Genomic DNA, 21767 nt, shown 5'->3' with positions numbered 1-21767 from the left:
CCCAGGTAGCCTGGGATGGGTGGGGAGCGCCTGCTCCTGGGCCCATCCTTGGCTTAAGTGTCTGTGAGCTGCCAATGGGGAATCTATCACCCACTGCTGGGATTGCAACAGGCCAAATGGTGTGAAAATCACAGCACAAAACAGTGCACTAATTAAAGGCACATAAGTCATCAGTGTGATCTGGACATTCTTCCCCTGCAGGACTATTTACAAGGGAAACCACTTCACAACCAGAAGATCCTTGCAAATATATGATTAGCACCTTCCAGTTACTCTGGAGAGAAGCAGAAAACTTAAACTTTGAGAATGACACTGTAAACCCACTGATCTGTCACACTCTCTTTTACCCTTTGGACCGATAGTCAGCTCTCTAATTCCCTTGCTACAACCATCCATAATACTTGGTTTTCTATCTCAAGATCTTCCCAAATGTTTACCCAAAACAACATACACACATTTCTATATTTTTATCAGGATGAGATTATTCATACATTGCTCTATGTAATTTTATTTCCACTACATGTGTCACAAACACATTTCCAGATATGTTCAAGCGGGTCTTCTCACTTTTTTCAGCTTCATATAATATTCAGCGTACAGATGACAAGAAAGCACTCTTTTACCCCTTTATTATAGTCATTTGTCTGTTACACTGCCTTCCCTGCTGAAGGTCCCTGAAGAGCCACTGTATTCCCTCTGGGCCCTCTTCGTCTTTGTTGGCTGAACGACCTTCCATAGAGGGAGCCAGCACACCCTCCTTCAGGTCTCTGCTTCAGTATCACTTCCTTTGTAAAAAAATAATCTTATTTATTTGTTTGTTTGTTTGTTTTTGGCTGTGCTAGGTCTTCACTGCTGCACAGGCTTGTTTCTACTTGCGTAGAGTGGGGGTTGCTCTCTAGTTGCAGGCCGTGGGCTTCTCATTGCAGTGGCTTATCTTGTTGAGCATGGACTCTAGGGCACAGGGCTTCAGTAGTTGAGGCACAAGGGCTTTTTAGTTGCGGTCCCTGGGCTCCAGAGGACAGGTGCAATAGTTGTGGCACATGAGCTTAGCTTTTCCGTGGCATGTAGGATCTTCCTGGACCAGGGACTGAACCCATGTCTCCTGCATTGGCAGGCAGATTCTTCTACCACTGAGCCACCAGGGAAGCCCTCGGGATCATTTCTTTAGCAAGGCCTTCCTCTTTCATCCATAGACTATCATGTTCCCTATCTCATCATTCTTTAATCATGAGCTGACTTTCTTTGTCTTAATAATACTTATGATTACATGAAATCATGTCATCTGATTGATTACCTCCTTTAAGGGAGTCCACGAATCATTGACTTCAGTTGATACTAAACAGATGTTCAATATACATTCAATAAATAAATGAACGAGTGAATATATTTTTACTACGTCTGCAAGTATTGCATTTCCTTGGATTGGGATTGTTGACATAAAGCTTGGGGCTGGGGCACTGGGATGACCCAGAGGGATGGTATGGGGAGGGAGGTGGGAGGGGGGTTCAGGATTGGGAACACATGTACACCCGTGGCAGATTCATGTTAATGTATGGCAAAACCAATACAATATTGTAAAGATATTAGCCTCTAATTAAAATAAATACATTTAAATTAAAAAAAAACAAAAACCTTAGGTAAACACAGCCATATTGTCCTAAAATTGTGAACACATTTGTATTCCTCATCAGCAATGCTCCAGAGGTACCTATCTCCCATAATCTGGCTAATATGGAATATTATCATTTAAAACATTTTCCCCAGTAAGATGAGTGAAAAATAACCATCCCATAACTAACTTACTTTGTATTCCTTTAGCCATGTGAAATATGCAAAGTCTTTCAAATTTTTATGGGCCATTTGTATTTCTTTTTTGGTCAATTTTTTATTTCTACGGTACCTACAATTGCCCTGTATTAACATAAAATATTTAAACTAAAACACAGCTTCAAACAAAATAATGTTAAATATACAATAAGAATATGAATAACTTGCTATGTGCTAAGCATTGTTTTAGGAATGATTCATATATCACCTCGTTTAATCCTCTCCAAAACCCCACAGGGTAAATATTTTTATTATCTACATCTTATAAATGGTGACCTGAGGGCATCTGAGACATTGAGATTTCCCAAGGTGGCACAGATGGAAAGAGCAGTCTGGCCCTTCACATAGGATGTGCTAATAGAAGTTACCATCTGTCTGTGAAATGAGATATCATGAATCTTCTCATGAATCTAGGTCATGGTAAGTACTCGGTAACAACTGACCAATCTCACTTACTTGCATGTGGCTCTTTTCATATTAACCTGATTGTTTAGACAGAACTGGCGGTGTAATTTGCAGGGCCCAGTGCAAAATGAAAATGCATGGCTCCTGTTAGAAAAATTTTTTTTTTTTTTAAATTTTTTTTTTTTGTTGTTGTTAGAAAGTTAAGAGTTTCAAGATGGCAATAGCAAAGCAGTAAACCAAGGGGCCCTTCTCAGTGCAAGGCCCTGTACAACATATGTCTATGCAGCTGTCCTAGGATATAGTCCACAGTTTTGACAGATAAAGAAATCAACACACAGAGAGAAAGTAACTGTGCTGAGAACAGAGACAGGCCTGGCCATTGAATCCAGGTTTGTCTGATTACAAGGTTTGGGTATGTCATTGTTGTTTAGTCACTAAATTGTGTCCAACTCTTTGTGACATGGACTGAAGCCAGCCAGGCTCCTCTGTCCACGAAATTTCCCATGCAAGCATACTGGAGTGGGTTGCCATTTCCTTTTCCAGGGGATCTTCCTGATCCAGGGATCGAACCCATGTCTCCTGCACTGGCAGGTGGGTTCTTTACTGCTGAGCCTCCAGGGAGGCCCTCTCCTGGTATGATGTTGGGTTATGTACCTGCTCAAATTGTACCCATGGACTTTATCCTACTTGAGCTGGAAGGGGGATGGAAAGAGATGAAATATAAATAGGACAGTTTTCCAAGGGATGAGAAGAAAAAGCAGAGTGGTCTTATTGCCCATGATTCTAGACATTGTTAGGGCCCAGAGCAGGCTGCCCCCTAGTAAGTCACAAGGGCATATTGATTACTTTGAATTGAAGTTATTGAAGAAACAGCCAATGCAAGAGAGACACTCTGAGCCTCCTTTCCATCTTCTCGAAAGCAGAAAATAAATCTCCTCTGTAAAAGGTGTGCTCCCTGCATCTGAAGGTAGAAGGGCACCCTTATCGCCAGAGATAGGGCATTTGGTGTTGAGAAGCCTATATAAACAAACCTTGTACTTTTTTCATTTACCATCCCAAGCCCAAACTCTTTAGATTCTTCACTAACTGGGCACCCAAAGCCCAAGTTTCTTTATCCTGTCCATTCCTCAGAAATGTATTGCTTATGTCTAAAAAGTATAAACTCTGCCTGCTTTGGCTACTTCGTACATACTTCTTAGGTTCCATTTGTATGGATCTGTGGGTGCACAAATTAGTTTCTTTTTCTCCTGTTAATCTGTCATGTCAATTTAATTATTAGTCCAACCATGAGAACTTAAAGATGGATAGAGAGAGAAATATCCTCCTCCCTGCTAGTCTTAAGTGACTTAGACTCATGGTATGAGAGATACTCAGACCCTGGGAGCCTGGGAGTTTGAGTAGGGGGGATAGCTGAGAAGCAGGGTCCTCTGTGTTGAAGAGCAGGGCACACACACTTAGAGACAATAACAGGGAGAGAAGGCAGGGAATAGATTTTCTTGAAGGAGCAGTGGAGCCCTGACTTGGAAGCCCTATGATGCCTGAAGAACCAAGAAACTCCTCCTATCAGACACTTGGCAACAGGAAATCAGTGAGAGTCTGAGACTGTTTCTATGTGACAGTGTCCATGTGTAGCCTGTGTGAATCTAGTATTTTTGGTGCAAAGTCCGATTTTACTATGGATGCCTACCACATCTTTCTTTGGTGTTTGCTGGCTCTTATCCCCTGGGTAGGGGATATAATTGGTGTTGTGGTGATCCAAGCCTTCCCTGGATATTGGTTGGGGCCTTCTCTTTGCTCTGTGGTTGCCACAGCCCTGTCAGGGGCAGGGTCTGCTCCCCAGTTGTTGGTATAAAAGCTCCAGATCCGCTTCTAAGCTGCAGTGTGAGGTGGGCAGAACGGGCAGGCTCCTGCTATTAAAGAACCCACTGAGGACTCCTCTGCAGGAGGTGTCCACCAAGAAGTATGCTCTGTGTTGTCACCTCTCACCCTTTGTGTGCACTCACAAAATACACTGTTGTTGGCACTGCGCTCAGCCATGGGCATGCTGGCAATCAGCTCAGATGCTCCAAAGAAATGGCACTCACAAACTTCTATTGTAAGGAAAAGTAATCATTTAAATTATTTGAAACTGAGCAGTCACCACTTTGGCATAAATTTGTGAGGGGCACAGACAGACTAAAAGAATATAAGGGGAAACAACCAAGTCAAGTGAATGGTGTGTAAATAACAATAATCTCTTTAATGACATAGATAAGGCCACTTCCCCTCTGCAGTCATTCCACCCGCCACCCCCACCACCCCCAAATGAGGCAGTTCACGATGGCTGCACCAGGCTCTATGGAGACCATCCACAGGTCACAGGATCTCCATGCCCAAGCATACTTGGGACTCCTGCCCATCAAGGCAGATCACACACCTCCAGGGCCTCCAGCTTGGCCTCCATCACAGGAAACACTTAAAATACCTTCCCAGCTCATTGACCAAGTTAACTACTTCTTTCTCAGAAAAGACTATTTCCAAAATTTTCAAGAGCCACCAAAGACGGTGAGCACAAAAAAGGAAACACGGCAGGTCTTGCCTCATTGTCATGGTTGGTGCTGATCACTGCAGGGGGCTTTGCCCCCAGATCATCACTGCACACACAGAAAGCAGTCCGTACCTCCTGCACTGGTGAACGCACTGGTTACAGGACACATGCTAGAGAGGATGGCAGGGCCTGTCCTCCCCAAGCTGCTCCCATCCTCTGGGGCTGCTGTTCCCAAGCAGCCAAACATCTCCTGGGAGGCATAGGTCATGTACACAAAGCCATCCTCATCCTTGTAGTCCCTGTAGATCTCTGCCATGGTCACGTTCATACTTCCCAGGCTCTTGTTGTTCACCAGCAAGTAAAAGGCTTCAGTGGCCCCTAGGACCATGCGGCTCCTGGGTTGGGGAGGAGGGTGCACAGGAGGCAGGAAGGGAAAAGTTAACCTGGAAGGGAATGATCGCTGACCCACAGCCTTTCTTACCTTTATGTGGCCAGTGTAAGCCTATCTACCCAAGATACCCACCTCCCTACTCTAGGGCTGTTACCCTCAAACTTTAGAATTATCTAGGAGAGTCCTGTTGAAAGTGGACTCCATCCCACAGGTTTTGGTTTAGTAGATCTTGGAAGCAGCCCAGAAATCTGTGGGACCATGAAGCAGGCAGAACTTGCCCTGAAACGTTACTCTAGATGCACAGGCAATCTAACTTCCACTCCTGCTGCTGCCCGGAGTCTTTCAGAGTGTCATTTATATCTATTTGCTTGCTTATACTAGTGACTGCTAAAATAGGAGTTTATATCTGGTCATTACTTTATTTTTGAAAATTTTTATTTCTTTTTTTTTGTCTGTACTGGGTTTTTGATACTGCGTGCGGGCTTTCTCCAGTTGTGGCAAGCAGGGGCTACTCTCTAGTTGCTGTTCCTGGGCTTCTCATTAGGGTGACTTCTCTTGTTGTGGAGCACTGGCTCTAGGGCACTAAGGCTCCAGCAGCTGGGTTGCACAGGCTTAGTTGCTCTAAGGCATGTGGAATCTTAGTTCCCAGATGATGGGTCAAACCTGCATCCCCTGCATTGGCTTGCAGATTATTAATTACTGACCGCAAGGAAAGTGAAAAGTCCCTACTTAACTTTTTTATATACAACTTCAGTCTTTGCTCCATTTCATTCCCTAATAACAGATAAACTAAGGCACAGAAGCTAAAGAATCTGATGGAAGCAACCCAAGTGTCCATCAACACATGAATAAACAAAACATGGTCCATTCATAAATGGAGTATTAATCACCCTTAAAAAAAGGAAGGAAATACTGACAAGTAAATGCTACAATATGGATGAATTTTAAGGACAGTATGTTCAGTGAAATAAGTTAGTCACAAAAGGATACCATATGATCCCACTTATATGAGGTACCTGCTGCTGCTAAGTCGCTTCAGTCGTGTCTGACTCTGTGCGACCCCATAGATGGCAGCCCACCAGGTTTCCCCATCCCTGGGATTCTCCAGGAAAGAACACTGGAGTGGGTTGCCATTTCCTTCTCCAATGCATGAAAGTGAAAAGTGAAAGTGAAGTCACTCAGTCGTGTCCAACTCTAGCGACCCCATGGACTGCAGCCTACCAGGCTCCTCCATCCATGGGATTTTCCAGGCAAGAGTACTGGAGTGGGGTGCCATTGCCTTCTCCGATGAGAGCATAGTCAAATTCATAGAAATAGAAGGTAGAATGCTGGTTTCCAGGGATTAGGGGGAAGGAGAGGATGGGAAAATCAGTCTTTAATGGGGACAGAGTTTTCCTTTGGGAAGATGAGATGGATACTTCTAATGGTTGCACAACAATATGAATGTACTTAAAGCCATGATCTGCTCACTTAAAATAATATTTTATCACAATTAAAATATAATAATAAAAGAAATCAAAGAATCTGCTTATCGTAGCTGTCTCTCTGCAGTAAATAAGATAAATTTATTAGAAACTGGCTAAAAGATTGTTCATTTTTCTGGAAATTTGAAATGTCTTCAAACTCTTAGATGAGCTCAGACTGTGAGACCATCCCATTAAAAACTATAAAAAAAAATATTCTTAGCTCAAAAATGCTAAGTAAATATGCCTCAGTTTGCTGTGAATTTCAAGTTAAGAATTTCCTGAGTGGTGCAAAGAAAACACATAATGCTGAGTATTTTGACATGTCAGTTAAGCAGCTTTGGGGTGACATTTGAAAAAGGTTATTGTTGTTTAGTTGCTAAGTTGTGTCCTACTCTTTGCCACCCCATGGATTATAGCTCTCAGGTTCCTGTATCCATGGGGATTCTCCAGGCAATAATACTGGAGTGGGGTTGCCATTTCCTCCCCAGGGGAACTTCTGGACCCAGAGATCAAACCCGCATCTTCTGCATTGGCAGGCGTAGTTTACCACTGAGCAATCTGGGCAGGAATCGAACCCAGGTCTCCTGCATTGCAGGCAGATGCTTTACCATCTGAGCCACCAGGGAAGCCCATTTGGAAAAGCATTACTATGCAAAAGTATAAATCCCTCCCCTTGGGTTGGGGATGCAGAGGAGCAGCCATGTTTGGCTAGATTCATAGGAGTTCTGAATTGCTTTAGTAGCAGAGCAAGATGAATCTGTTGGCAATGGCTTGCCCTGTCTGACCACCTTCCACCCAGACATTAGAGGCACAGCCATTACACCCCTAGTCTTAGCTGCTGCTGCTAAGTCGCTTCAGTCATGTCCGACTCTGTGCGACCCCATAGACGGCAGCCCACCAGGATCCCCCATCCCTGGGATTCTCCAGGCAAGAACACTGGAGTGGATTGCCATTTCCTTCTCCAATGCAGGAAAGTGAAAAGTGAAAGTGAAGTCACTCAGTCATGTCCGACTCTTAGCAACCCCATGGACTGCAGCATTCCAGGCTCCTCCATCCATGGGATTTTCCAGGCAAAAGTACTGGAGTGGGTTGCCACTGTCTTCTCCACTAGTCTTAGCTAGGAGGAGCTAAATTTATGTGGTGGGTGGGAGAGGAAGTAGTTTCAGAATCTGGTTAACTAACATTGGATAAACAAAGACCAAATCCTGACCATTGCACTGCTCTCATGTGGTGAGCAAATGCCTGTTATACATGGAAAGAGTAGATCTGAAGATGGGGCTCCTATATTCCCACAATTGCACCTTCATCTCCTTTCTTCTTCCACTAGGGTCTCATTTTATTAAGGGCGAGGAGTCTCCAAGAGTGAAAACTCTAGTTTGAATGTTTTTTAGCATAGGACTTTTGGTCTGTATTTTTCATTGCTCTTTGTGTAGCTCCCAGAACAGTGCATGATACATAATGGGTGCTTAATATCAGTGTGTCTAATGACTTAATGTTAAGATTCAAGTTATCTAAACATATTGATATTAAGCACCCATTATGACTTAATGTAAAGATTCAAGGGCTTCCCTGGTGGCTCAGATGGTAAAGAATCTGCTTGCAATGCAGGAGCTCAGGTTCTCCTGGGTTGGGGAGATCTTCTGGACAAGGAAATGGCAACCCACTCCAGTATTCTTGTCTGGGAAATCCCATGGACAGAGGAGCCTGACGAGCTACAGACCCGGGGGTTGCAAAGAGTTGGACACGACTGAGTGACTAACATATATACAAAGATTCAAAATTATTAGGATGAAGAGTATGATAACTGGAGGAAAAAAGGAGGAAGTTGTGTCAAAATTCACTTTTTGGTGAAGCCACGCTGTGCCCCAGCAGCCTGTAGGCTGACAGAAGGAGGGGTCTACATCCGACTGTGGTTCTCCTTGAGTTGCCCCAATTTCCATGGATTAACCTAACCCTTAAGTAGGTCTGAGAAGAATGCAGGGTCTTCTGAAAGAGCTCATTTTTAAAAAAATCATAATAAATTCTCAGATGAAACTGTCTGCATCAGCCAAAACTTTTGAGAGGTTGTTTCCAGCACAGGGAGACTCATACGCCAGCCATGTTTACGGAACCCTTAGTCAGCTATTTTTGGTTTCATATCATTTTTTATTCAGTCCAGCTGGCAGATGACAACTTCAATCCCTTAAGGTTCAAAGTCAGCAACACTGGTTTTACTCTACGCCTTCCCTTGTTCTGAATGGAAGAAACAAGGATGTGGGGAAGGTGTGGTTCTCCTGCTCAGTGATTCAGCAGGTGGACAGTGCATTTTCCTACCCCAAATTCCCTCCCAGCCACAAGAGGGAAAATATTTAGAGGTAAAAAGCTGTCATTGGGCTTTTAAAATAGCTAAAAACAAGGTTTTGGACCAGTTTCTAAAAATTCTTAGAGAAATTTGAAGGTAGAAATTAAAACACAGTACCAGTAAAATGTGGAAACAAAGGAAAAAATAGCTGATACATCAATATTGGGAGTGCTCATTTATTTTAGGGCAGTAGCAAAATATTTGACATCATTTTTAAAATTGGTTACTCATGAGATCATCCTTTTTAAAGGCATAGTTGGGGCTCCCCTAGTGGCTCAGTGGTAAAGACTCAAAGAGTCCGCGCGCTAATGCAGAAGACACGGGTTCTTCGAGTCCTGGTCTGGGAAGATCCCACATGTCGCAGAGCAACTAAGCCCCTGCACCACAGGCACTGAGCCTGTGCTCTAGAGCCCGGGAGCCACAATTGCTGAGCCCACGTGATGCAACTACTGAAGCCCACGCACCCTAGAGTCATGCTTTGCAACAAGAGAAGCCACCACAATGAGAAGCCCGTGCACCAGAACTAGAGAGTAGCCTCAGCCGGCCACAACTAACGAAAAGCCCACACAGCAACGAAGACGCAGCACAGCCACACACACACACACACACAAGGCATATTGAAGAGAAAGGGGAAGCACAAATCATTCTCCTTCTCTCTGTCACATCCCATCTCTCATTGTTCCAAAAGCCCAAGCCCACACAACACACACCCCCACAGGCACTTAGCTACCTACCGAATGACGCTGAGGAACTGGGTCATGGTCAGTTCCTGTGGGACCAGGAACTTGGTCTTGTCCAGCCGGGGCAGGAACTTCTCCCTGGGGTAACGCTCCACTATCACCTGTCAAGGATTTCAACCTGAATCTCCTCTGAAGCAAATGTCAAAGGATACACCTCCCTTTTCTATATCTGAGGAACTTGGACTAGAAAGAAGGAGGTCATTGGCTGGGTCTTGGTGTTTCAAAGAATAGGCTCTCACAGCCCCCCTTCCCCAAATCCCTGCCCTCACCCTCACTCCCACTCCCCAGGACAATGGTCTTACCGGGATCTTGCCAGGGAACTTCACTCTGATTCCAGCAACTTCCTCTCTTCTGGTTGCTGTGAACATTTAAGATTAAATGAGCACATCAGCATATACAGAAGTCTGTACCTTCCCTTGCTGTCTCAAGGGCCAAAACCCAGACAGCTATTCTGAGAGCTTTACCTAAGCTCTTCCTCTGCTTGAAAGGTCTGAGGCTTGGGCTTTTCTGTGGAGTCTGCATTTTGCTCAACAGTTGTGTCTGTGTCTGCCTGGAAAAAAAAAAAAAAATCTCACCACCAGGACCTAATTCATCCTTCCAGCTGCTTCCAAACTGCCGGCAGGAGCCCAAAGAAGGCTTTTATGTAGGGCTGTGTGACATCAGCCTTCTCCAACCCTCCCTTCTCCCCAGGCAGGAGGAGGTCAGTTCTGAGAAAGGAAATGAAACAGGCACCTGGTTGCTGGTTCAAGAAAGTTACTTCACTCACTACTATTTAAAAATTTTGTTTTTGCTAAAGAAATTAAATTTTATAATGTCATTCATTGGTCATTGAGGCTTTCCTGGTGGCTCAGAGGTAAAAATCTGCCTGACATTGCAGGAGATGCAGGTTCAATCCCTGGATCAGGAACATTCCCTGGAGAAGGAAATGGCAACCCGCACCAGTATTCTTGCCTGGAAGATTCCATAGACAGAAGAGCCATGGGGTGGCAAAAAGTCTGACATGACAGTGACTAAAACAAAAAGCATTGGTCCTCCCTATAAATGGTTCTATGAGCCTAAGCTAAGAAGTTATGGGTAGAAACAGTTTCATGTGAGGACATTGTAATACTACAGTAATGAAGCAAATTGAAGAGATATTCACCTTATCCTGAAATATATTGCTATTTTTCACAGTAAGAAATATTAATAGGTGCCCAAAGGGTTCAATCCAAAAGGTTGAACAATTTGTCCAGATAAAAATATGTAAAACCAGCGTTAAAATCCAGATGTGTAGCAAAGTAGTATTTCCAACATATTTTGTTCATTTTTTTACAGGTCTAGGAATGTGTGTAGAACACTGATTATTATTCTCAGGATCTTGCATTTAAAAGATGATAAAACTGAGATCCATGGAAACTGACTCACTGGTCAAATGGATAAATGGACCCAGTTCTTATTCTCAGATCAGGGTGTTTCACCTGATTGTGCTTCTTTTATGCATTAATTATGGTTCTAGTGATTCAGCTTTCCCATTTGATGCTGATCACCTCCTTACCTTACATCCAGGAGCAGTGGTCCCGCCATCTTATTCAGATATGTCCTAACAATAAATAGGACCATTTGGATTTCTTCCACTGTCTCTGAAGGTACCATGATTTTCATAGGTCATCTCTGGTTCTGTTCCATGCAGGACACTGGACACTGAAGTCTTCAGCCTAATGATGATGACATAGAGAAAACCAAACATTCTCTAGGTTTGTTGAGGGACACAAAGAAAAGTAGGTTATTCTGCTTTGTTTATGGGCTTCCCTTGTGGCTCAGCTGGTAAAGAATTCACCTGTAATGCGAGAGATCTGTGTTGGATCCCTGGGTTGGGAAGATCCCCTGGAAAAGAGACAGCTACCCACTTCAGTATTTTGGCCTAGAGAATTCCATAGAGTGTATAATCCATGGGGTCACAAAGAGTTGAACACAAATGAGAGACTTTCACTTTCACTACTTAAAACTTCCCCATTAAAAATTTTTTTTTTTTTTTTTGCCTTTTCTCCTGCCTAGGAAGCTAGGTAGGCTTCCCTGGTAAAAAATCCACCTACTAATGCAGGAGATGCGGGCTCAATCTCTGGGTCAGGAAGATCCCCTGGAGAAGGAAATGCCACCACACTCCAGTATTCTTGTCTGGAAAATTCCACAGAGAAGCCTGGCAGGATACAGCTCATGGAGTCACCAAAGAGTCAGAAGTGACTTAATGACTAAAGAACAACAACAGGAAGCTAGGACTTAATAAAGTTGCTGGACTTACTCTGAGTCCTTGAGTCCACGGGAAGAGAGGGAACTTGGCCTCACTAGTCAGAGGGTGTCTTAGAAGGCTTGCAGATCCCAGGGCCATTCCTCCATGGACAATGTCCTGGGAGTAGGTTGCGGCAATGACTAGAGGTGCTGGCATTCTGTTATGGTCTGACAGTCTTCCACAGAAACATGATTGCCTTGGGACCCTTTTCTTTTCCCTTTCTTGGTTTTGCCTTCCTTCTCATCTCCACTCAATATCATCTAACCAATCTCTTAAGCTCTGGGCTTTCAACATGTCTTTTTATTGCTCAAGAAGAAAGAATCTTACATATTTCATATTAACTTTATGATATTTTTCTTTCCTAGATACTTATACTTGAGAAAAATAATCATTATTTCCATTTAATGGTTAAAAATCAGAGACATCACTTTGATAAAAAGGTCCATATAGTCAAAGCTATGGTTTTTCCAGTAGTCATGTATGAATTTTAGAGCTGGACCATAAAGAAGACTGAGAACTGAAGAATTGTTGCCTTTGAATTGTAGTGCTGGAGAAGAATCTTGAGAGTCCCTTGGACTATAAGATCAAACCAGTCAATCCTAAAGGAAATCAGTCCTGAATACTCATTGGGAGGACTGAGGTTCTAGAGGGAGGACTAGAACGTGCTAAGGCTGACGTTCCAATATGTTGGCCACCTGATGTGAAGAGCTGACTCACTGGAAAATATCCTGATGCTGGGAAAGACTGAACAAAAGATTAAGGGGTTCACAGAAGATGAGATGGTTAGATAGTATCACTGACTCAATGGATATGAATTTGAGCAAACTCTGGGAGATAGTGAAAGACAGGGAAGCCTGGTGTGCTGCAGTTTATGGGGTCGCAAAGAGTCAAACACAACTTAGTCAAGTCCACAAGCTAAGTCAAGTCCAACTTTTTGCATCCCATGCACTGTAGTCCCCCAGGCTCCTCTGTCCATGAGATTTCCCAGGCAAGAATACTGGAGTGGGTTGCCAGTTCCTTCTCCAGAGGGTCTTCATGACCCAGGATCAAACTCACATCTCTGGCACTGCAGGCAGATTCTTTACTGCTGAGCCACCAGGGAAGCCCCCTAACTTTAATAGATAAACATAAAAAAAGTTGGTTTTCACCCACATTGCACTCCAGTACAGGTAGGAGACTCCCTGTTTGGCATTGTTTCAGAAGAAATTCAAGTGTACATGCTGCTGTACACTTGAAATTCTGCCATCTCAAGGTTCTGTTTCCACAAGTTCAGATGAGAAAAATAGGTGGAAAAGACACTTACACTTAGCCTTCTCAGACTTAAAGTGTTTAGCGTGGTAACATCTCAGAGTGTTCACTCATATTCCTTTGATGAACATTAATCATATGACTGTACCTCTAGAGAGGCCTCTATCATAATCACTACTTTTTCCAACATAGTGATTATATTCCAAGCAATTACTATGTCCTTTATTAATTTTACATTTTAATATTCCACAAAAATAGTATACATACCATTTGGTATACATATACATACTTGGAAAAGTAAATGGCAACCCACTCCAATATTCTTGCCTAGGAAATCCCAAGGACAGAGGAGCGTGGTGGGCTACATCCATGGGGTCACAAAGAGTCTGATGTAACGTAGTGACCAAAAGAACAAAAGCAAAAAACATACCACTTGGGGCTGAACTCTGGATCTTTTACCTACTAGCTGTGTGACCTTATGGCAATTGATACAACCAACCTCTCTCTCTGCCTCAGTTACCCTGTTGTTGGGGTCCTTTAATGGACCGGACCTGGCAGTCCGGAGTCGATGATAAGAAAGTGAAAGAGAGAGAGCCGGAGGGAGGGAGAGAGAGAAAGAGAGGAAGAAAGAAAGAAATACACAGGGACTCAAGCTCTGATGGAGCAAACGTGCTTTATTAGCAGAAATGCAGGCTTATATATCTTTAGTAAGATGATTACTCAGCTATTAAACAGGATGAGATTTTATCAATAGCCACAATATGGATAGTCTAACACATACAAGGTCACTGACGCTGAAAAGAGTCACTGCATGTCTCATCCCATGACCTCAGTCCTGAGAACTGCATGCAGCTTTACTCATTCTTGGAATAGGAACTGATAAGGAACAGAGAATCCTTGAGAAATAGAAAACAGCACGCAGGAATCCTCCTGTTAAATGTTCCCTGACACCCTGTGTGTAAAATAAAATAACATCTACCTTGGGGGACTGTGAGCATCAAATGAACTAGTTAATATATGCAAACACTTACAACAATGGCTTATACATACAACTCAAAAAGTGTAAGTTAATGTTGTCACAATTTAATTGATGAACAGCTTGAGGATCAGAAGGGTAATGTTATTTGAAAAAGACAAGGTCAGTCTGGACAACAGACTTGGGTTATCAATATCACAAATGTCTTCATCATCACTATTTCCCTCATTGGAATAGGCAGGAAGCACACATCATGTTTGACACTGTACTTGCTAATTACTACCTATATTTTCTCATTTCTTCTGAAAAGGAGAACTGAAGCTCAGAGAAAAAGTAACATGCTCTGTATTGCACAGGTGGTAGGATTTGAACAACATAAAAACCATGTTGCTAATATGCTCTCGAATTTTAAGTTGAAAAGTTGGGAGTAGAAAATATTGTGCTCTAGGGGAAATATTTTCTTAAACATTTCTCTGGCAACCTCCTCATCTGCACAGTTCTTAAAGGGCCGGACACTGTCATCCCAGTGTACAAATCTTCAAAGTTCAGATCAAAATGAAGAATACCCCCTCAATACCTCCAAATGTAGGTATTAAACACTTTAAGTCTATAAATGAAGAATACCCCTTCAATACTTCCAAAGACTATTTCTTCCTTTAGTCCCCAAATACCATCACAGATGGTCTCTTCAGAAATCAAAATATGGCATCCCAGAATAAAGGTGAGTAGGCTGCCTCCAGGTCCTATGGGGATAAGTATAAATGATTTAAGGTCCTGCCCCACAGCTCCAAAAATCCAGTCATAATTCTTGGTCTCCTTTAATGAGTCAAATTTTCAGGTGTTTGTGTCTTATGGGAAAAAAATTAAACAAAACTTTTCTGACATCAAAGCATCCCATAGGCCCAGGGAAGTAGAAAGGGGAAAATAAGCCTAATGTGAATTTGGACCACAGTTTGAACACTAGGTTGGGGAGGTGGCAGGCCTTGATGAGATCAGCCACAGAGGGAGTTCCAAGCCCATTTTATTAAGATCCTAGGCAAATTCTTGCTTCTGCACCTCTTATTTATTCTAACGTATGGATTGGCACAGTGGTAGAGAATCTGTCTGCTAATGCAGAAGATGCTAGAAATGCTGCTTTGATCTGAGTTGAGAAGTGCCCCTAGAGAAGGAAATGGCAACCTACTCCAGTATTCTTGCCTGGGAAATCCCATGGACAGAAGAGCCTGATGGGCTACAGTCCGTGGGGTCACAAAAAGGAGGACAGGACTGAGCACACACACACACACACACATTCTTGACAACACCTGACCGTTGGTCCTGTAGCCTCCTAACCAACCTCCATGTTTAGAATGGTGTGGCTAATTTCACTTTTCTGCAAACATATTCTGTACATCCCTTTCTCTAAGTTTTGGTCACAGAAAGCATCCCAACTGCCTCTTTACCTGTCTTTGTTTCACACATCCCATTCAAGGACAATCAGGTTCCAAATTCTAAAAAAGTTCCAAAGAAGAACCTGTCTATTTCTCTGGGAATATTTGCTATGCAGCTGCTACTGCTGCTAAGTCATTTCAGTCGTGTCTGACTCTGTGCGACACCATAGACGGAAGCCCACGAGGCTCCCCTGTCCCTGGGATTCTCCAGGCAAGAACACTGGAGTGGGTTGCCATTTCCTTCTCCAATGCATGAAAGTGAAAAGTGAAAGTGAAGATGCTCAGTCGTGTCCGACTCTTAGCGACCCCATGGACTGCAGCCTACCAGGCTCCTCCGTCCATGGGATTTTCCAGGCAAGAGTACTGGAGTATGTTGCCATTGCCTTCTAGACTTACACTATTACAATCATTGATCAATATTTGCTATAGGTACAACTTATATCCATTAATACCACCAAGGGCTTCCCAGATGGCGCTAGAGGAAAAGAACCTGCCTACCAGTGCAGGAGACACAAGAGACGTAGGTTCATTCCCTGGGCTGGGAAGATTCCCCTGAAGGAGAAAATAGAAACCTACTCCAGTATTCTTGCCTGGAGAATTGCATGGACAGAGGGACCTGATGGGCTACCGTCCATGGGGTTGCAAAGAACCTGGCACAACTGAGTAACTTAGTGTGTACGTGTGCAGTAACACCAGACATTTGTGTGTGTGTGTGTGTGTGTGTGTGTGTGTGTATGACATATAAACAGCTCTGGCTTATTCCCATCAAACATGTCCCTCAAACAGTGTAGAAGACAAAGAGGTAACCAAGACATAGAACCTACCCTCACTGGGTAGCCACACTTGAGTCTTTCTTGTCTCTGTTCTCTATTAATTGGGCCATTTGTTGCCTAGGTCTAATCTCTACAACAAAAAAATATCTGTGAAGCACCCTAACGGTAATGGCATCTAGAATGATTTATATCATGAAATGGAGTAAATTTTCCAAGGAAGGCTGTCAAATGTTTCTCCTTCTTCTAGCCCCTTTTCTGTAACATCTTTTCTGTTACATATTTTTGTGGCTGGTAAAATTACTAAAACATTCCTCTTTTGGTTGAATAAATTAGCTTTCAGATCTTAATTACTATGAAATCTTGAGAGGGAGAATTTTCACTTTTTTCCAAAATGCAGTATAGAAATTTTTGATGCAACATTGTTTAAATACTGAAAACATTATCTAAACATCATTAAGAAATAAGTTAATTATGACATGCATTCTATGGAGTTAGAATAATTAAAGGTAAACTAATCTATCTAGATTAGGAAAAGATGTTTAAATCCTATGCGGATTAAAACAAGTTAGTTTCAGAAACTGTTTTAAAGAAGTCACAGAAAAGAAAACTTCGTAAAAAATAAAATGCCCACAACCTGACATTAGGGAAAATTAGGATTGGGGGCACTCATTAAGAGACTTGAAGTTAGTCTGTAATGCTGGAACTTTTTCATAAGTGTGACTATATTTGTGCCTGACTTGTACAATTAAAAGAAACAAAAGTAAAATATTGTATGCAAGCGTGAGTTTTTATTTCCAGTTTTTTAAGGAATCTCCACACTGATGTCCATAGTGTAATCTCAAAGGGTGAGTTTTTAAAGACTTAAAGACTCGTGGAATTCTTTTCCGACATTAAGCAATGTGGAGGAGCTGCCCTCTTGTGGAGCCTTTGGAATAGACTTTAAAATGTGTGTTAGTCGCTCAGTCCTGTCTCTTTAAAACCCCCATGGACTGTAGCCCGCCAGGGTCCTTGATCCATGGAATTCTCCAGGCAAGAATACTAGAGTGAGTAGCCATTCCCGTCTCCAGGGGATCTCCCCAACCCAGGGCTAGAACCTGGGTCTCCTGCATTGCAGGCAGAATCTTTACCATCTGAGCTACCAGGGATAAATCAGAGAATTTACTGTTTGGTTCACAGGATTTGGGAGCTGTAATGTTTGTTCTATGAGAAAAAAAAGAAGACAACAAAAGTTCAATAGTTTACTCAAGGTCACTTAAGAGTTTTGGGCAAATCAGAATTATTAATATATATCAAGTCTTCTGATCCCTACCTGGCATTCAATTATTCTTCTGTCCCTGCTAAGCCATGAGTCAACAACTGTTAAACACTGACACGTGTTTATAAAGACTTCAGGTGCTATACAATATGCAGTGCCCGGTGGCCAGAAGTCATGTAGTAAGAACTTGAAATACTGATCATATTGCTAGGAACTTTCTAGGCATTGAGAAACAAAGGTGGATAATACTGATTGTGCAGTGGATTATAAAGTCAAATGTAATTGATATAGTTTTACGTTACCCTCAGGCTACATCTGGGCTTCCCAGCTGATAGCTGGGAAACTCAGCTGGTAAAGAATCCACCTGCAATGCAACAGGCCCTAGTTTGACTCCTGGTCAAGAAGATCCCCTGGAGAAGGGTTAGGCTACACACTCCAGTATTCTTGGGCTTCCCTGGTGACTCAGATCGTAAAAGAATGCATCTACAATGCGGCAGACCTGCAGACCTGGGTTTGATCTCTAGGTTGGGAAGATCTCCTGGAGGAGGGCATGGCAACCCACTCCAGTATTCTTGCCTGGAGAATCCTATGGACAGAGGAGCCAGGTGGGCTACAGTCCATGGGGTCGGAAAGAGTCAGACACGACTGAGCGACTAAGCACAGCACAGCACAAGCTGCATCTAGTCATTAAACAAGCAACAATAAACAACAACGGTCTACTGATGGAGAGGGGCAAGGGGTTGAAGATAGACCCCTTCTGAGACATAAGTGCATGAAGAAGGCTAAAAACTGAAGATAGAGCAGGAACATTGAAAAACAAACAAAACTAAAGACCCTAGCACCACACTAGAGGACTTTATTGTCATAGCAATAATAAACCCAAGCCAGTTAAACTCCTGAGTAGACTTTACAATGCCTCACTCTAACCCCTAGTGGAAGATGCATGCTCATTTCCAAGTGTACTATTTACTTCGGTCACTACTTTCCTATATCAATATATGGCATACAAGTCAATCAGAAAACATGATACACACACACACAAAACAAGGAAAATGAAAACACTTTCAAGACACAAGATGCAGAACCAGAGTCAGATATGACCCAGATACTAGAAATATCAGACAAAGTATTTAAAATAACTATAGTTAATATGCCTTGTGTAAAATATGGACCATATGTGCATGAGCGGGTTGGAGGAATGTCAGCAGAGAGACAGAAACTGTAAGTTAGAAATACAAGAAATAAAAACAAAAAGCAGAATAACCCAGATGAAGAGTCAGGGAAAGAATTGGTTAACTAGAAAATGGGTTCATAGCAATTACCCAAACTGAAAAACGGAGTAGAAAGTAAACGTAACAGCCCTAATAGCTGTGTGACAACTTATAGCTTTCTAATGTGTGCAGCTGGAACCCCAAAAGAAGAGAGAATGGGACCTACATAGGGAAGTGAGACTGAGTTCAATTTGTTGTCACTTTATCCCATCTTTTCCTCCTTGTACTTTCAGCTGTGCTTCATGTCTTTCAAGAACAGAGGTTGTCTGGTGCCGATTGTCCAGTTAACTTTTGGAAGTGAAGATAGTTGCTTGATTCCGCACACAAGGCACAGGACGTGTATCACTGAATTGTGGCAGGGCCTCTAGTCTAAGGCACATATTTTAACATTTTTAAGAACAGTGTATACCTTAAAGTTGATGGAGTTTATTCCCAATGGTACATAAATTAATGATGCCTCTTACAGTCATATTTTCAATTTGATGGAATACTATTAAAATAATATGATTTTAAAAAACTGTTGTATGGCAGAAACCAATACAACATTGTAAACATTTTAACAAATGTTTACATAAATGAAAAAAACAGAATATGAAGGGCCACACAAATCAAGTAAATGGCCTAATAAATTAGAAGGCCACCATTTTACTTCCTGACATCGATACCCTAATAAGCTATTATGAGCAAACCTTGTCATAATGCGGGAAACCTGGGTTCAATCCCTGGGTTGGGAAGATCCCTGGGAGAAGGGAAATCCTATCCACTCCAGTATTCTGGCCTGGAGAATTCCATGAACTCTATAGTCCATAGGGTCACAAAGAGTTGGACACTACTGAACTCCCTGTAACCACCACCCTAAATTTTATAGTTATCACTTCCTTATATTTCTCTTATTGTCTAATCACCAGAGTGGGCCTCCCTAAATAATTTAGTTTTGTCCTTTTTTTAATATGGAATTTTCCTCTCCCTTTCCTTAAAATTTATCTGTTGAGAATCCAAGGGCATTTAATGTGTAATTTCTTGCTGTCTGAATTTTGCTAATTGCACACTCAGGTTGCAGTTCCCTATTTCCTCTGTCCTCTGTATTTTCTGCAATTCTGCAGTTGGATCCAGAGGAATGATGTCTCATCTCCAATCCCGTGGCAAGACTAGAGGATGCTGAGTTCTTTCATTAAGAGAAATGAAATGTCTAGTTACAATGTTAACAGCAGCTGACACTCTAAACCTAAATCCATTAATCCACTGGGGACTGCAAAACAGTAATATCTCTTTTTCATTGTTAGAGCAATAAAAAGAGATTTATCTTCTGTTTGGTAACCCACTGCTGCTGCTGCTGCTGCTGCTGCTAAGTCGCTTCAGTCGTGTCCTACTCTGTGCGATCTCATAGACGCCAGCCCACCAGGCTCCATCGTCCCTGGGATTCTCCAGGCAAGAACACTGGAGTGGGTTGCCATTTTCTTCTCCAATGCATGAAAGTGTAAAGTCGCTCAGTCATGTCCGACTCAGCGACCCCATGGACTGCAGCCCACCAGGCTCCTCTGTCCATGGGATTCTCCAGGCAAGAGTACTGGAGTGGGGTGCCATTGCCTTCTCCGGTAACCCACTGGTACAGTATAAAGATGGGCATTCCTTGTAGCTCAGTTGGTAAAGAATCTGCCAGCAATGCAGGAGACCCAGGTTTGATTCCTGGGTTGGGAAGATCCCTTGGAGAAGGAAATGGCAACCCATTCCAGTATTCTTGCCTGGAGTATAAAGTATACAGTATAAAGATAGGGGGAATGCCTGATATTTCTCCTTTTACTTTCCCATATTCATGATAATGCATTGATACTCTGTCATCTTCCGAAAGTGACCAATTTTTAAAAATATGTTTATGATGGGATCAAACAAAGGACAGTTCCTATCTTTTCAAGATCAAAATCACCCATGTTTGGAGAGTGGGGTCCTCTTCAGGTGTCTCCTTAATCATTTCTGAAATTACATATTACTCACTAAAGGCTTCTGTTTTAACAAGATATCCCAGGCTTGCCTTTTATACGTCTTTTCCAAGCTCTCATTTCTTTCAGTAAAAAGTGGTATATTAAGACTAGTGATTGGGATGCTCATTGGTACAGGATTGGTTACTTTTTCCTGGGTCTCTTTAGTATGTGTGGGTAGGTCTCCTGCATTGTAGGCAGACGTTTTACCATCTAAGCTACCAGGGAAGCTCTATGTATGTACACATACACATATATGTATATGTGTGCATATATAGTATGTGTGCATATACATTCATAAGTTTACCAGTACTTCCAACTCAAGTTTATAACTACATTTAAAAAAATTAAGCTGTTCTGTATTTTGTCTTAATCTCCTTTTTCCTAGACATTAAGAATCTTGGGGGTGGGGAAGAATCTTGGTTCTCAAGAAAACTGGGGATGAATTAAAATATCCCACAAATACTTGTTTACCCTATCCCACATTATATACACAACAGTCCTAAAATAACAATTATCAGACTACTTCAAACTAAACCAAATGTTTTGCATATGGTCTCTTCTCTGTAGCTGTACTATCTATATCATCTGGGTACACAGTCATTGAATATCATATTTCCCTTTTAGCTCTCATTTTTAGTTGTATAAGTCACTATGTTTGATGGTCATCATCAATCTTTATGGTGCTATTTCTCCAGTTATTTTGGTTATTTTCTGATTTCTCAGGAAGAGCTTAAGTGAGCAATAATTTCCAAATCCTTGTTTGATAGATGTTTGTATTCTTTATACTTGAAAGTTGATTTTGTTGAATATAAAATCCTTTGCTTACATTTTCCCTTGAGTATCTTTAACACATTACTCAATTTCTTCAGGTA

General features: G+C 42.2%; 1 protein-coding gene across 1 annotated transcript; it reads right to left on the bottom strand.

The window, feature by feature from the left end:
- Positions 1 to 4445: 4445 nt before the first annotated feature.
- On the bottom strand, positions 4446 to 10325 carry MAP1LC3C (microtubule associated protein 1 light chain 3 gamma). Its single transcript, XM_025286003.3, is given in 5 exon segments — positions 4446 to 4956; positions 4959 to 5154; positions 9692 to 9798; positions 10000 to 10055; positions 10162 to 10325. Coding segments are annotated over 5 exon segments (444 nt in total). The 5' UTR covers positions 10220 to 10325; the 3' UTR covers positions 4446 to 4929.
- Between the last annotated feature and the right edge of the window lie 11442 nt (positions 10326 to 21767).

The sequence above is a fragment of the Bubalus bubalis genome, chromosome 5 (assembly GCF_019923935.1).
Source record: "Bubalus bubalis isolate 160015118507 breed Murrah chromosome 5, NDDB_SH_1, whole genome shotgun sequence".
NCBI lineage: Eukaryota > Metazoa > Chordata > Mammalia > Artiodactyla > Bovidae > Bubalus > Bubalus bubalis.
This window is presented reverse-complemented; position numbering and strand designations above follow the sequence as displayed.